This window comes from Medicago sativa, chromosome 2, assembly GCF_051527215.1.
Source record: "Medicago sativa cultivar Bolivia chromosome 2, Bolivia_mono, whole genome shotgun sequence".
Lineage (NCBI taxonomy): Eukaryota > Viridiplantae > Streptophyta > Magnoliopsida > Fabales > Fabaceae > Medicago > Medicago sativa.
The window spans coordinates 299,364-314,940 of record NC_140750.1 but is presented as its reverse complement, the minus strand read 5'-3'; the positions used below and the strand labels follow the sequence as shown (position 1 = coordinate 314,940).

Below are 15,577 nucleotides of genomic sequence, written 5' to 3'. Positions count from 1 at the left end.
ATTTTGTGCATTTAAATGATTAAAAAGTTAAATATTAAATGCAATGCACACATTCCAATAAATTTTTTCTATATTTGAATCATTAATTTGTGTCTTGAGGGCACAAGTTAACATTTCCCTATAATTAATTAAAAACCATTCATTATTTAATTATTAAATTTTCTTACTTTTCTCTTTTTTGTGAGTGTGACCAAATGGCAATTTGTTGGTCCCATGACCATTCAAGAATTTTCCACCTGACTAACCCAAATGAGTTTACTACTTTGTTATTTGTGTCAACTTCTTACGCAAAAATATATATATACTTTATTATTAACGAGCAAATGGAGTTATAAAGTCAACAATAGGTCAATAAAAAATACAAACAAGAGATCTTCCTAAGAGATCAAAAGGAGATGACTGATATCCTTAATGAAGTCTCGTATAATATTCTTATTTGCGAGTCTTCCGTATTAAGTAATTATATCATCAAATCAACTAATCCATTTTAAATTCAACTTATGACTTGATCTTGGATGATCCAAAAATCTCGCAACAAAAAATCTTTCAATGATTGTAGTCACTTTCTCTGAAATATTCTTAGTCAAACGACTACTATTTTTCACTCCACAAAGAAGGCTTTCGGTGGTTGTAAAAAAGGTCTCGACCCCTATACTTGTCTCCTAACAACTCCCTCAAAGAATGTGATAAAGGTCAATGTTGATGGTACCTTCATTGGTAATGCAAGGTGATCCAGTTTTGGTGGTCATTTGAGAAATGCTTCTGATCACAGGTTTTGCAAGAAGTTGTGGTTTCATTTTTAATTTTAATATCAATCTTCAAGTCATTTTTCATGGTCTTGATCTTGATATTGCTTGGAATCATGGTTTCATAAATATGATTTGTGGGTTTGATTGCCAAACTGTTTTGAAGTAACAGGATGTGTTGTCTCATCTTTATGCACATCTAGTATATTATATTTCCTCATTGTTGATCTAGCAGATAGTTTACCAGAGTCACATCAACTATATAAAAGCAAGATCATGGAGAGTGTGAAGTAATTTCGACATAACCGTGTCTGTGACCTAAAACAAACACTTATACGAAGGTAAAAGCATCATTTTGCCCAATTTTTTTTATACTCTCTCCTCATGGTATTGTACAACAAAACTGGGTGGGATAAATTATTTCAGTCATACCATACGAGGCTCGTCAGATGTTAAATTAAAAACTATAAAAATATATTATAAACTAATGCAGAATATATCACTTTATATCATGAACACTATCAAGTTACACTCTATATAAGATAGGATGTACCAAAAGGGCCTGCGATAAATATACATGAAAACGTTCACTCCTGAGCAAGAATAGAAAACAGCTCCTTTGAAATAAGAGTCATAATATTAAAAATGTAATCCTAGGGGGAACTCTTTCTGTAACACTCTTCCTCAGATACACCAGATGATTTACAGCCCGCTAGTAAGCAACGAGGACAAAAATAAATTTGCTAGGTGTGCAAAGCCATAAATAAATTCTGTTTACGAGCATGTTCTGGAATAAGCCGGTTGATGACATCAGGTGGAATACCAGAAAGTTCTGCACCAATGAACATATAAGTCAGGAAGGTTCTTCCTTAGCTAATAATTGTAAAAAACTTTACATTATTTCCACTTTATTTTCTCCATGCAAATACAGTATATACGTAGAAAATGGTTAAAACATCATTATAAAAAAATTTAATAAAAAATAACGATGCTTTTCTAATTATTAATGAAAATAGAAAATAAAAAACAACTTCTTCAAACAACTTCTTAAAACAGACTAGAGGCAAAAACAAGCGAATAATAAATAATACAGTACGCAGAATTTGCAAAAAACAAAAGTAAGAACAAAGTGTGAAAACCTGTCCAAAAAAAATAAAATGAAAACCTTGTATTGTGCACTCCTGTGGCAAGAATTTGAACTCATCCTCATAAAACTCATCCTTTTATGGTAAAAAATTAAAAACTCGTCCTTAAAGTTATATGTATTATGCGCATGCAGAATTTGAACCACGCACAATTTCCTTTATGATCATGCCTCGGGGAGTTGGTGACCCAAACTATGGAACTAAAACAAAAAAATTCCATTTTCTTTCATCCATTTGAAACACAATTTACTAACAAATCATGTAAATGTTTCACACAATTATATTAATGGTTAACTGCTTTAAATAGAGTTGTTTTTAAGAGCTTGTTTGGTACCGCGGTGTGCTCGGCAAAATCACGGTGCCGTGATTTTGCCCAACCCACCATGATGCTACCAAACATGCAGAGAACTTCAATTTTAGATTATGCTCATCTCTGAGCCTATCGTAGCACTTAGACTCACCCTGGGGTTTAAAATTAAACAGCGGAGGCAATGGACGACCATTGGGAAGGCGGGTGTTTGGGTCCCTTAATTCATCAAAGAAGGGGTGAATGCAAGCTTCCAACTGCAGCCACAAGATGGCAAGCATCAAATAATTTTCCAATAGTAATTGTACATACAAGACAAGAATAGAATACAAGTACAAAAAGTGGGGAAGTTAAACTTACAGCAGTGCATCTCAAATTAGGAGAGTACTGAAAGAACCTACAGACAAGATCAACTGCTTCTGGAGGCAAGCGTTTCTGAAAGACCTGTCAAATCAGGATAATGTCAAAGTCAATCCCTCTTGCAAACAAGAAATCTTTTAGATAATGTAGGCTGGACAAACACACAGAAATTTTTGCTTTTGCTCAAACTGAATAACTTCGGACTCATGTGCATTACTGAGACTAATGTATAATAATATGAATTCAACCCAGCCATTAATGCCTATCCCTAACTTTGAAAAATGTAGCCTAGAACAATTTTGATTGCTAACGAACTAGTGTTCAGCTCATGCCATCAATACCTACCTACACTAATCTAGCAATAATCTCATATGGTCCTTGATATTTTTCAACACTGATCCCAACACATGTCAGATCAACAATTCAGTGAGGAGGACATACAAAACTTGAAAATAAATAAGTTGACGACATACATGGATCAAATAGAGAGAAAATGTAGTGAGATAGAAGTGCAAACTACTACTACTATTATTATTATTATTATTTATTTAGGGGGAGGGGGGAGGCCATACAGTCCCTACCATTGATTGAACTCTGTCCCTTTGGGATACAACGCTAAGCAACCACCAATCCGCTAACACCCACGGCATAAAATAATATCAAAATACAATCCTCATAAAGAAGACAAGTACACAACCTCATCAATACTAGCTTTGTCTTTATCACCCCAAATGAAGAATAGTAGGAAAGGAAGGAATGCTACTTTTATTTTAACTGTTCATATAATTAAAATTGTCGGGGGATATGGAGGAGATACAACTCTAGAAAGGATTATGCTTAGTTCGCATTTATACGAAACGTCATTATCTTTTTTCCATGAAACATCTCCCTTTATCACACAAGGAACAATCAACATTCATGATATTAAATGTTAATAGTACATTAGAAATACAGGCTCAACATATATTAGAATCTAGCTTGCCAACAAAGAATAAGCATAAAATAATTAACCTAAATCCTGAATAATTACAAGCATGAAACAATAAACATCAGAATGCAAGCAAAGCACAAGAGAGTAAACCTTGTGCCATGGATGAGGTTTTATCTGCGGAAACTTAAATTCAGTATAATTTGGGTTCATGCACTTAATCTCCTCCCTGGTAGGAGTTCCCAAAACCTGAAATAACACAAAATGGAATAGTAAGTAATTTCTTGTGATTTCTATGGGGAAAAGTGAGTTACGAAACTAATATATCAATATTACAATAAAGGAACTAAAGAAATCTAAACTACAAAATAAAGTAAAACTTGTTTTTTCTCTACTCTACCAGGGGTCAAACCAACAAGAGTTAATCAAGCTTTGAGAAATTTTATCAAGACTAAAAATAACTGCACAAAATCAAAATAAATATCCCTTCCATTGAGACAGAATGTATAGGAACAAATCCAATTGCTGACAGAACTGAATTTATTGTACATATAAAGTCTAGATAAAACAGTTCATACATTTATTCAATATGAAAGAATTACATAATGCTTGCATGGCCAAATCAAGACGGATTGAAAAACATTGATGGTAAATCCTCACCTTAATGATTTCAACTAGCTGATCAACTCCACTCTCTCCAGGAAACAAGGGCTGCAATTTAAGTTGAATTTCAGGAAAACGAGAAAGAGGGTGGAAAAACAAGGAACTGAGGGGGGAGTGTCAAATCACCTGGCCAAGAAGTAATTCAGCCATTACACAACCAGTTGACCATATATCTATGGCAGTTGTATATTCAGTGGCACCAAATATAAGTTCTGGGGCACGATAGTATCTTGAACAGATATATGAAACATTAGGTTCTCCTTTCACCTGATGAATTAAACACAAGAATGAAACATGAGGGGTAGAAAAGTAACTTCCATCAAATCAACCATCAGTTCAATGGGTTTTATATCTTACCAGCACTTTTGCACTCCCAAAATCACATAGTTTCAGCTGATGGGTGTGCGGGTTCACCTGGCAAGAGAACATGCATTTGAGAACAACCATTAGTAACTGACTGACTGATGCAAACACAAGTATACTGGTATATATTGTATCATCTTCCAACTGGGTTAAGCACTTTCAAATTGACTGTCCAAAGACAGTGAGAAGGAACAGATATGCCCCTTAAAAGGACTTTATTTAAATCCAATCCCGTAGTTCATACTTGGCCAAAATAATAATATTTATTATCCTCTAGCCAGAACTCTCCAAGTCGCAGAGAAAGCCAGAGAAGTATTTAATTAATCCTGTATTTTCCTCTACGCGTCAGATTTCTTACATGGTGGCCACATGGCATCATCTCATACAATCAATTATATGGTTACAAACATGGAAGAAGAAGAAAAAAAACAAGGTACCCCAGACTCAGGTTTGTTTTGCAAGCAAATTTTAAACAGATATATAGAATAGATGAATACTAATAATTGATTGTTCTGTATTTCCCTTACTATAGTAAAGGTTCAAAAACCTTCACATATCATTCACGATAGAGAACAACAGACTCTGGCAGAGAAAATGAGATGATAAAATTAACAAAAGAGACAATTTGTCTAATCTACACTAGATAATCTCAACCACAAAACAGTGACATGAGATACCAGCATGCATAAAGCTTTATGACATGTTCTTAGTAATATCAAGCCGTATCAATACGGCTTGTCTCTCCAACTAGTAGTTCAAGTTTTGAGGTATTAGGTCCTTCACATACTAAACCAGTTTCTTTGATCCAGATTGGGGGTATAAAGCCAGTTTTGGGGCTCCAACCATTTGCAAGAGTTTGTCTTTGGAATGGACAAATAATGTAGTGTATAAAGTAAAGCCAGCATTCGTAAAACTATCCATTCCAGTGCAAACATCAGAGAAAAGTTGAAGACATCATCAACTGATCAAAGTAAACTGTAATTGAAAAATATTCGAAAGTGTAAGTCACCTTTATTTGAAAATGCAGACATATAAGGATAGCAGCAAGCAGGCAGGCAAGCACTTAACCAAAAATAAAATGGAAACTGAACCAAACAAACTGTAAAAACAATCTTCCATTAATAATTTCTTTGTGGTCATCTCAGTAATGTTTCCTTTCAGTGTTGATGAGTGTTGAAATGTTTCAACTTCAAAATTAGCATGTGAAAAAAACAATATCATAATAAACAAGCCCATTATGAGGTATTTAGTAAACTTAATGAGTCCCATGTAAGAAAATTCAGTTATTCAAATAATGTCTTACAAGTAGGTTCTGAGGTTTGATGTCACGATGACAGATGCCAATGCAATTATGTATGTAAGCAAGGGCCCTGCATATCTGCAGATAAAAGAACAGAGAAATTTATCCACTGTCAAAAAAACGACAGGCGATTTGAACTGTGTAAACTTTATACTTTTTTTATTTCCTTCCCTTCTAAAAGTCTATCACCATATATAAAAAGTGGTATCGATTATGATTTGTTTTTTAATGTTTTTATGATTTTGTTTGAAAATAATTTTTATGTTTTTTTTGAAAAAGAATTCCGTGTGTGAAACCGGAACTCAACTTATCAAGATGAGATAAATCTAAAATTGAGAAATGTAATATATGAATATGAGAAAGACAATCAGACAAGATTAAAAGAGTTATGTTTTCATGGGCTGATCATATATTATTTCTACAATATCTTGCTAGGTGCAGAATGTAATTTATATTTATATATGATAATCATCAAATATTTTGGGGGACTGTGGCTTCCTAATTTTACATGTATAATGTATTTGCAGCTTTCCATTCCCAAATCTAACTAACAAGGAAGGAACTAGATACCTGGTACGTATAAAGTTTCACGTATATCAAAGGCATTCGTTGGTTAATCCTGCTATAGTTTCTTGCAATACGATTGACGGTTTCAGGAACATATTCAAGTACAAGATTCAAGTAAAGCTCTTCTTTGTCAGTGGTTGAAAAGAAACAATGCCTGAGGGCGACAATATTTGGATGGTCGAGCATTTGCATAATCTGTAACTCTCTGTTCTTGTAACGCTTGTCCTGGAGAACCTTCTTGATGGCAACAATCTCTCCTGTTTCTCTACATTTAGCCTGGAAAAAGATGTTTGTGTGTGATATATATATATATATATATAGATAGATAACAGCATAACATTTGCAAACGATATGAAAAGCAAGCAAACTGATGGCTTACTTGAAAAACAGTTCCGAAAGAGCCTGTCCCAACTACGTGTTCCGCAATATAACTAACATTCTGTGAGGTTGAAAAAGAAAAACGGTGACATAATATAAGAAGAGGACAGGAGTTAGTTTTCGAATAGGAAATGATGGAAAAAATGAGACAGACCTGCTTAGATTGACCGTTTCGTGCAGCAATGCTTGTTCGTATAACATGTCCAGTTTCAGCACCAACACCATCAATGATGTCAGGCTCACTCTCTCTGGCATCGTCGTCGTCGTCGTCATGGTCATGGTCATGATCACGATTGAGGTTCATGTGAAGCATCTCTCTGCCAAGCCAATCGACGGAGGAAGAAGTGGAAGAAGCAGCTCTCAAGGCAGCAGCAGACCTTGAACTGCTGCCAATACCGCCATTTCCAAGGCTAGCAGACGCCATAATACTCACTCACTCACTCACTCACAATTCAATTCAATCCAATCCAATCCAATCCAAAAGCACTCACTCACTAACTCGAATAATAATACTATCTATCAAATTAACGAGTACCAAATAAAGACATGAATTAGATTTGATGAGATCAGATCTAATCAAAGTTATGAAAATTAAAGATAAGAATGAAAAGGTAGGTAGGTACCTGCAACTTCAATTGCAACGATGATGAGAAGCAAGCAGTTGCATAATTCACTTCATTTCTTGCCTTGAACCGATGATGGATCGCAAATTCAATCTACTTTACTCTTTTTTCCCTCTTTACTTACTATTCATTCATTATTCTACTTTTTTATATATTTTTTATTTGATGGACCACTTGTAACTGCTTCTTCCACCTTCGTTCTACCCACTTTCCATTTTTATTTTTAGGGTTAAATATGTTTTTGGTCCCTACAAATATACAAACCTTTCGTTTTAATTCCTCTAAAATTTTCCTTCAACTTTTAGTCCCTATAAAATTTTCAATTACTACTTTTGGTCCCTATTTTCAAGTTAATTTTATTATTTTTTAATGAAATTTTTCAGAAATGTGTAAAATATTGTAAAAAAAAGTTCCCAAAAAAATTAGAATTTTTTAGCAAAACATAAATTTAATATGAATTTTTAACCATAAACAATATATAAATTCATGTTTTGTTAAAAAATTCTAAATTTTTTTGGAGGTATTCTTATAATATTATGAATTTTTCTGCAAAATTTTATTCAAAAATATCAATTCTACATATGAGTTTACTTTAAAGGAGGGACTAAAAGTGAAAATGGAAAATTTTTGAGGGACTAAAAGTTGAAGGAAAATTTTAGAGGGACTAAAACGAAAAGTTGATATATTTATAGGGACCAAAAACATATTTAACCCTTATTTTTATATACAAATAAATTACGCAAATAAAACGTTTTTGTTAGGAAAATAAGTTTTTTTTAAATTAAAAAATTAAATTCATTTTTTTAATAAAAAATAATAACTTCATTAAAATGCTAAAAATAATAAAGAAAAGTAGTTATTTGAAACTCTAAATATGTAATGAGTGGAAAATTGTTTTTGACACATTTCATAAGGCTGAGGCACACGAGTAAAATACGATTTTGCCCCATCGGTAGTTAACTGCCGAGGAATTCAAAACTGGCTGCAGTTAACTGCCGAGGAAATCCTCGGCAGTTAACTGCCGAGGAAAACTGATTATGCAGATAGTGGGTTCTGCATAATTCTGAAGCATTTCCAAGCCATTTTTCGGTCAGTTTTTACCTGTAATTAAACCAGAACATTTCCAAATGTAATATAACTCATACAACATTGAAACTCGGTCATAAACAAGAAAAATACAATATCTTTTACAATTGTCCATAATTAAATCAAACCGACATTTGGTTCAAATTACACAAAAGTTTGAAATTCATCAAAACGTTACAAAGTGTCCATAATTAAACAACACATTACAACTCATTACACATCATTAAATTAAATCCCTACTTACATTCATCACAATTGCATATGGAACGAACATACATATATAATATATTTCATTTGGATATTTTACTTTCTTTAATGGTAAAAATGTTGGTTTAATTAACTTGTGCATTTGTGCCAATTTTGTTTTGTGATTTGAACCATTGTGTGTAAAAAACACAGGTCAATATGTTGTGTTTTGTGTTTGAAACACATTACAAGATTAGAAAATGAAGCTACTGCCTCTGCATTGGCTTCAGGACGCATCGGCAGTTTACTGCAGAAGAAAACCTTGGTAGTTAAATCTCGAGGAAAACATTGGTAGTTAACTGTCGAGGAAAACCTCGGTAGTTAACTGCAGCCGGTTTAATTTTTCCTCGGCAGTTAACTACCGAGGGGTATTTTCGTCTTTTACATGTGTTTCTCAGTCTTTGCATGTGTTAACAGCAATTTTCTAATGAGTGACCGTAATAGTCGTTCAATATATACAAATTTTAAAATAGTTTTTGAGTGTGCACTTAGTTCATTAAAATAATCTTTAAAGTTAAAATAGTCGCTCATTATTGACATTAACTCTTTTCATACAAAGATTAATATGACAATAAATAAATATATTAAGATACTAATGTTTTGACTTACATGGTGCACAACCAAAAACTATTTTAGAATTTCGATAAATTGAATAACGGTTGTCATTCCGGATTACAAATTCGATAGCAAAAATAACTACCAAGCCCAAACACAATAATCGTACAACCAAATTGACCATATAATATAAGGATTCTCTATCTTATTTTTAGATCACTGTCAATGATTAAAATAGTCAAAGTCACGCTAACGATATACATCAGCATTTTATAAGTCGCCGATAAATTAACAAACCAAAAACTTAAGGTCGACATCTAAACTATCTTTTTCCACTCATAGTTATTGATAAAATATAATGCAAAATCCACAATTTTGATATCAACTAATCTCGTCCGCCCATAAAAAAATTATTGATGTCCGCTCATTCGATTATAAATGTCTACATGATCAATCGAGTTATACATTGTAAAATTGTTTACTCAATATGATATCGACAAAACACGTCATTATTATACACTTCAACAAACATTCGAATTACAAATTACAGATTTGAAACAAAATAGAAACAGTAAAAACAAACAAAGAAACGTAATAAGAAATACATAAAATCACTAACTCATGCATTTACATCTAGAACCGAAGAATGGTGAAATGAAATGACCAAACACACAAAGTTGTCATCTCGATTTCGAGGGAGCGTTTATGGGTCAATTATGCAACTGAGATCACAACTATATGAACGATATTTAGAAACGGTGGATGAGGTGTGAGACAATCAATCAAAAAGAGACCAACAATACAAAATAAAGAATGAGGGTATTTCTTAAACACCATCAATATTTTTGAACTCACCGTGAGATTGAGAAAAGGTAGTCATGACAACGAACAAATGACGAGTTTAGTAGAGAAAATCAAGATAAATCATGTTGAAACAAACAAGGAACATGCATTATATGCATAAGATGAGAGTTGCGGTGAAAACTCTTAAAGAAGAGTTTCAATGTGCCAGGCGGTGCAAGGAAAGAACTTTATTTTAGAACCCTAACATGATTTGTCAATTAAAAAAGTTGAAATATATAGTAATATTAAATCTATGAATAATTGGATTTTTTTACAATTTTATCGTCAAGTAGGGTTAGTTTATGTTTTAACATATTATTTATTTATTTTTAGGGAAAAATGTCTATAGTATTTCATTAATAAGAATCAAAGTTATACATGCTGGTTCATCAAGATAAGCAACAGAGCTAACTGAAACATGCGGATGCCCCTGCTAACGCGTGAGCCAGAGCGGCCTAAATTACTTGTCTTTGACTAGACTAAACATGAGAATCTGGACACTAAGGGGCAAAACTATGCATACAAAGCGAAATAACATATCCAATTTCCATATCATTTACTCGATCTTTGTTGAAAACGTCCACTACCATTTTTTAGTTAAACACGAATTCAATATTGTCAAATTGCATGTCGTCAACCCAACATATTATTTATTTTAGGTGAAGCACTTGATCTATATATTATTTACTATTGATTGTGGAAAAACATATAATATTAAACATTACAAGGTATACAAATTGTCATGGAAAAAAGAGGGTAGGGTGCGGATAGAAGGTCTACATCTGGGTTTGGCCCATTGAATTGAAAGGGCCCAAACTAGAAAACCCGAACACCGTATCTATCTACCTATATCTTTCCCGATTTTGTAGCAGCGGCTAATCTGTTGTTGATTTAGGGTTGTTCAGTATCCATCTTCCAGACAAGACAAGACAAGACAAGAGGTACGTACGCCATAACCTTAATTCTCGACTTTGTTGTTTATTATTGTTATTGTTATGTTATCTAATCGATAAACACACAATTGAGCTATGATTTGACATTGTTGTTAATTTCATTTCATATACGCAGAACCTACCATGACTTCCAGATTCTTTTACCAGGTATCTTCATTTCTTACTCTTGTTGTTTTTATTCGCACTCACTCACTCACTCACTGTCTCATCCAATGCAATAATATGTTCTTTTCTATTGTTAGGGTGGTGATCATAGTGATACCGACGATGAACCCACTGATATTGATGATGAACCTAGTGATACTGAACCTGCCCCAACCGATCCAAACGGTAAAAGCAAATACTACGTTGATGGTAATGCTGATGACAGTGACGATGATGATGGCCAAAAGCGTGTTGTTAAATCTGCTAAAGATAAGCGTTTTGATGAGATGGCTTCCACTGTTGATCAGATCAAGAATGCTATCAAGATCAATGACTGGGTCAGCTTGCAAGAGAGCTTCGACAAGATCAACAAACAGCTCGAGAAAGTTATGCGTGTTATCGAGTCCCAAAAGATACCTAATCTTTACATCAAGGCTCTTGTTATGCTTGAAGATTTCCTTGCTCAGGCTTCTGCTAATAAGGATGCCAAGAAGAAGATGAGTCCCAGCAATGCCAAAGCCTTCAACTCAATGAAGCAAAAATTGAAGAAGAACAATAAGCAATACGAGGACTTGATTATCAAATGTAGGGAGAGTCCTGAGAGTGAGGGGGAAAAGGATGACGAGGATGAGGACTCTGACGAATACGAGACCGATGATGAGATCATTGAACCTGATCAGCTCAGGAAGCCGGAGCCCGTGTCGGATTCTGAAACTTCTGAGCTTGGTAATGACAGGCCTCCTGGTGATGATGGCGATGCTCCTTGGGATCAAAAGCTTAGCAAGAAAGACAGGCTTTTGGAGAAAATGTTCATGAAAAAGCCTAGTGAGATCACATGGGACACTGTTAACAAGAAGTTCAAAGAGATTCTGGAAGCCAGGGGCAGGAAGGGAACTGGAAGGTTTGAACAGGTTGAGCAGCTTACCTTCCTAACAAAAGTTGCTAAAACACCTGCTCAGAAGCTGCAGATTCTTTTCAGTGTGGTTTCTGCTCAGTTTGATGTTAATCCAGGCCTCAGTGGGCATATGCCCATAAATGTGTGGAAAAAATGCGTGCAGAATATGCTGGTCATTCTTGATATTCTCGTGCAGCACCCAAACATAAAGGTTGATGATTCTGTGGAACTAGATGAGAATGAAACTAAGAAAGGGGATGACTATGACGGACCCATTCATGTCTGGGGCAACTTAGTTGCTTTCTTAGAAAAAATAGATGCCGAGTTTTTCAAGAGCTTGCAGTGCATTGATCCCCACACACGTGAATATGTTGAGAGACTCAGGGATGAGCCTCAGTTTGTTGTTCTTGCACAGAATGTCCAGGAATATCTTGAAAGCATTGGAGATTTCAAAGCTTCTTCTAAGGTAGCCTTGAAGAGGGTTGAACTCATTTACTACAAACCGCATGAGGTTTATGAAGCAACGAGAAAATTGGCTGAGATGACCGTAGAGGGAGATAATGGAGAGATGAGTGAGGAGTTAAAAGGTTTTGAGGATACAAGAATTCCTGCTCCGTTTGTTGTTACCCCGGAACTTGTGGCGCGGAAACCCACCTTCCCGGAAAATAGCAGGACCTTAATGGATGTGTTAGTATCACTGATATACAAATACGGAGATGAGCGCACTAAAGCACGTGCAATGCTTTGTGATATATATCACCATGCTCTTCTTGATGAGTTTGCAGTCGCCCGTGATCTGTTGCTTATGAGTCATTTGCAAGAAAATGTTCACCACATGGACATTTCGACACAAATACTTTTTAACAGGGCTATGTCACAGTTAGGTCTATGTGCTTTTCGGGTTGGGCTGGTTTCTGAAGCGCATGGCTGTTTGTCTGAACTTTATTCTGGTGGACGGGTGAAGGAATTGCTTGCGCAAGGAGTTTCACAGAGCCGTTATCATGAAAAGACTCCAGAACAGGTACTAAATCCCGGCTATTTTTTTCAAATAGATGTCTCATAGCATGGCTTTATTAATGTACTTGTTGTGGTCAAGTGCATACCGGTGCTTACATTGTATCTGATGTTCAGTAATATAATTTTAATAGATCCAATGTCACTGCTCTAAAGAAATCTCTGTTTGATTTTCATAGAAATAGAAAAAATAAAAGGTGATCTGGATTGTAGTTTAGCTGCCTTATTTATCTTTACATTGACATTGAGTGGGGATTAATCAATTTTGAGGTATAATATTATTGCTCAACTTGGCTACTTTAAACAGAAATTAAATTTGATTATTGGCTGCATATATCTGTTCTCTTCAATTGATTCACGTATCTTTTGTTTTTGTTTTTGTTTCTAAGGTTCTTATTCATTTTTATTTTCATCTTGTTACTGGGGGAGGGGGTGTCTGTTTTGTTTACAAATACTGTGTCAGAGTCTCCCTATTGTATAAGCCATAGAAAATTAAAGGAAAATAATAATGTTAAACTCATAGAGCATGAGGGGAAGCGTGGCCTTTTCTTACCCCACTCAATTCAAAAAAATTTATTTTTGCCATTGGTAGTTCGGTTTGGCCAACAAAGTGTGCCTTACTTTTAGCATAACTGAAATTGATGAGGGAACTTTTGTGAGATTTTTAGATAACCATGTAGTGAAATAAGAGCATGACATTTTTTTTCATATCTTAAAAAAAGATGAGTACATTCTATTAGATATCACAGAAAGTTTTCTGTCTTGGTATGTTCAAACCCCAAAATTTCGGATTACGATTATATGATGTTGTGAATACCACAAACAATAAAGGCTCATACTTTATATTGGATTTTTGGAAATCCTAATCGGCAACTTTTGCCGTATTTCTATCTACCGGGTCATGTGAGGGTTTAATCATTAACATACTGTTAACTATTCTTTAATTATCTTTCAGGAAAGGTTGGAAAGAAGACGGCAGATGCCATATCATATGCATATAAATCTTGAGCTCCTGGAATCAGTGCATCTTACATCTGCTATGCTGCTGGAGGTTCCCAACATGGCGGCCAATGTTCATGATGCAAAGCGTAAGATCATCAGTAAGAATTTCCGACGCTTGCTTGAGGTCAGTGAGAAACAAACATTCACGGGTCCTCCTGAAACTGTCAGGGATCATGTTATGGCTGCCACAAGGGTTCTTATTAATGGAGATTTCCAGAAGGCCTTTGACATTATTGCATCTCTTGATGTGTGGAAATTTGTGAAAAATCGAGACGCCGTGCTAGAAATGCTGAAGGACAAAATCAAGGAAGAGGCGCTTAGGACATACCTATTTACCTTCTCTTCATCATATGATTCTTTGAGCGTGGTTCAGCTCACAAATTTTTTCGATCTCTCTCTTCCTCGTGTTCATAGTATTGTCAGTAGGATGATGATCAATGAGGAGCTTCATGCAAGCTGGGATCAGCCAACTGGGTGCATTACTTTCCGAAATGTTGAACACTCAAGGGTGCAGGCTTTGGCATTCCAGTTGACTGAGAAATTATCTATTCTTGCAGAGAGTAATGAAAGAGCTACAGAAGCAAGGTTAGGCGGCGGTGGGTTGGATCTGCCTCCAAGGCGAAGAGATGGGCAGGATTATGCCGCTGCAGCTGCTGGTGGTGGTAGTGGAACGTCTTCAGGTGGCAGGTGGCAAGACTTGTCCTATTCTCAAACAAGGCAAGGCAGCGGACGTACGGGATACGGTGGAGGAAGGGCATTATCGTTCAGTCAAGCTGGTGGGAGTGGCGGCTATTCTAGAGGACGAGGAACGGGTGGAGGCGGCTATCAGAATTCAGGGAGGACTCAAGGGGGTTCTACTTTGAGGGGACCCCACGGAGATACTTCTACCCGCATGGTTAGCCTTAGGGGAGTTCGTGCTTGACATTGCTTTTACTCCATTTATTCAGTATTACAGCTTTCTGTTTTTTTTAAAGAATATTGTTTTCTGTCTTTCGGTTTTGTACCGTTTATCATTATGCACTTAATCTAGATTCTGGAGTTTTGATGAAAATTTCTTTGTTTTATTTGCATACATGTTCTCAATTCTCAATTCGACCCCCTTCCCCAAATTCCCAATGTTTTTTGTTGTTCCAATCTTTATTCTGATTTTTGGCGGTGATAACTAAATGAATGCATTTTTTTTTTTTGAGAGGAAATAAATGAAGAGTAATGATATCATGAGCTCTGAGCAATCACGCCCTGACCAAACTGATGCGGTTTGGATTCCTAAAATAAGCAATGGTGCTTCCAACTTTCTTTTGAGCATCTATTACCAAGATTATCAGTATGGAAAATCTAGGCGTGGGGTCTAATCATATAAGGAGGGTGATAGAGTAGTTTTGAGCAAATGATGCCCACGAGCAAGAGACATTCCCTGCCGTGATTGAAGTTCCTGGAACTAAGTTTTACAAGAAAGTTT

The 15,577-nt window shown here is 35.3% G+C and overlaps 2 protein-coding genes across 4 annotated transcripts; one reads left to right on the top strand and one right to left on the bottom strand.

Moving 5' to 3' along the window:
• Positions 1-1,231: 1,231 nt before the first annotated feature.
• LOC146943319 (shaggy-related protein kinase kappa) lies at positions 1,232-7,502 on the bottom strand. 2 transcript variants are annotated; one of them, XM_085747781.1, is made up of 12 exons: positions 7,381-7,502; positions 6,912-7,273; positions 6,759-6,818; positions 6,383-6,655; positions 5,816-5,890; positions 4,507-4,563; positions 4,276-4,416; positions 4,147-4,197; positions 3,640-3,735; positions 2,559-2,642; positions 2,353-2,455; positions 1,232-1,578 (listed from the first exon to the last, which is right to left on the bottom strand). In XM_085747781.1, the coding sequence occupies exons 2-12, from the start codon at positions 7,179-7,181 to the stop codon at positions 1,490-1,492; spliced, it is 1,299 nt and encodes a 432-aa protein (XP_085603907.1). In that variant the 5' UTR covers positions 7,182-7,273; positions 7,381-7,502; the 3' UTR covers positions 1,232-1,489. The 2 variants fall into 2 exon arrangements, with proteins under 2 accessions (XP_085603907.1, XP_085603908.1); XM_085747782.1 differs by having other exon boundaries at positions 6,912-7,269.
• A 3,485-nt stretch (positions 7,503-10,987) lies between these two features.
• Positions 10,988-15,188, top strand: LOC146943318 (eukaryotic translation initiation factor 3 subunit C). 2 transcript variants are annotated; one of them, XM_085747779.1, is made up of 4 exons: positions 10,988-11,045; positions 11,178-11,210; positions 11,306-13,123; positions 14,072-15,188. In XM_085747779.1, exons 2-4 carry the CDS (start codon positions 11,187-11,189, stop codon positions 15,038-15,040), a joined length of 2,811 nt encoding a protein of 936 aa, XP_085603905.1. In that variant the 5' UTR covers positions 10,988-11,045; positions 11,178-11,186; the 3' UTR covers positions 15,041-15,188. The 2 variants fall into 2 exon arrangements, with proteins under 2 accessions (XP_085603905.1, XP_085603904.1); XM_085747778.1 differs by having other exon boundaries at positions 10,988-11,051; positions 11,179-11,210.
• Positions 15,189-15,577: the final 389 nt, after the last annotated feature.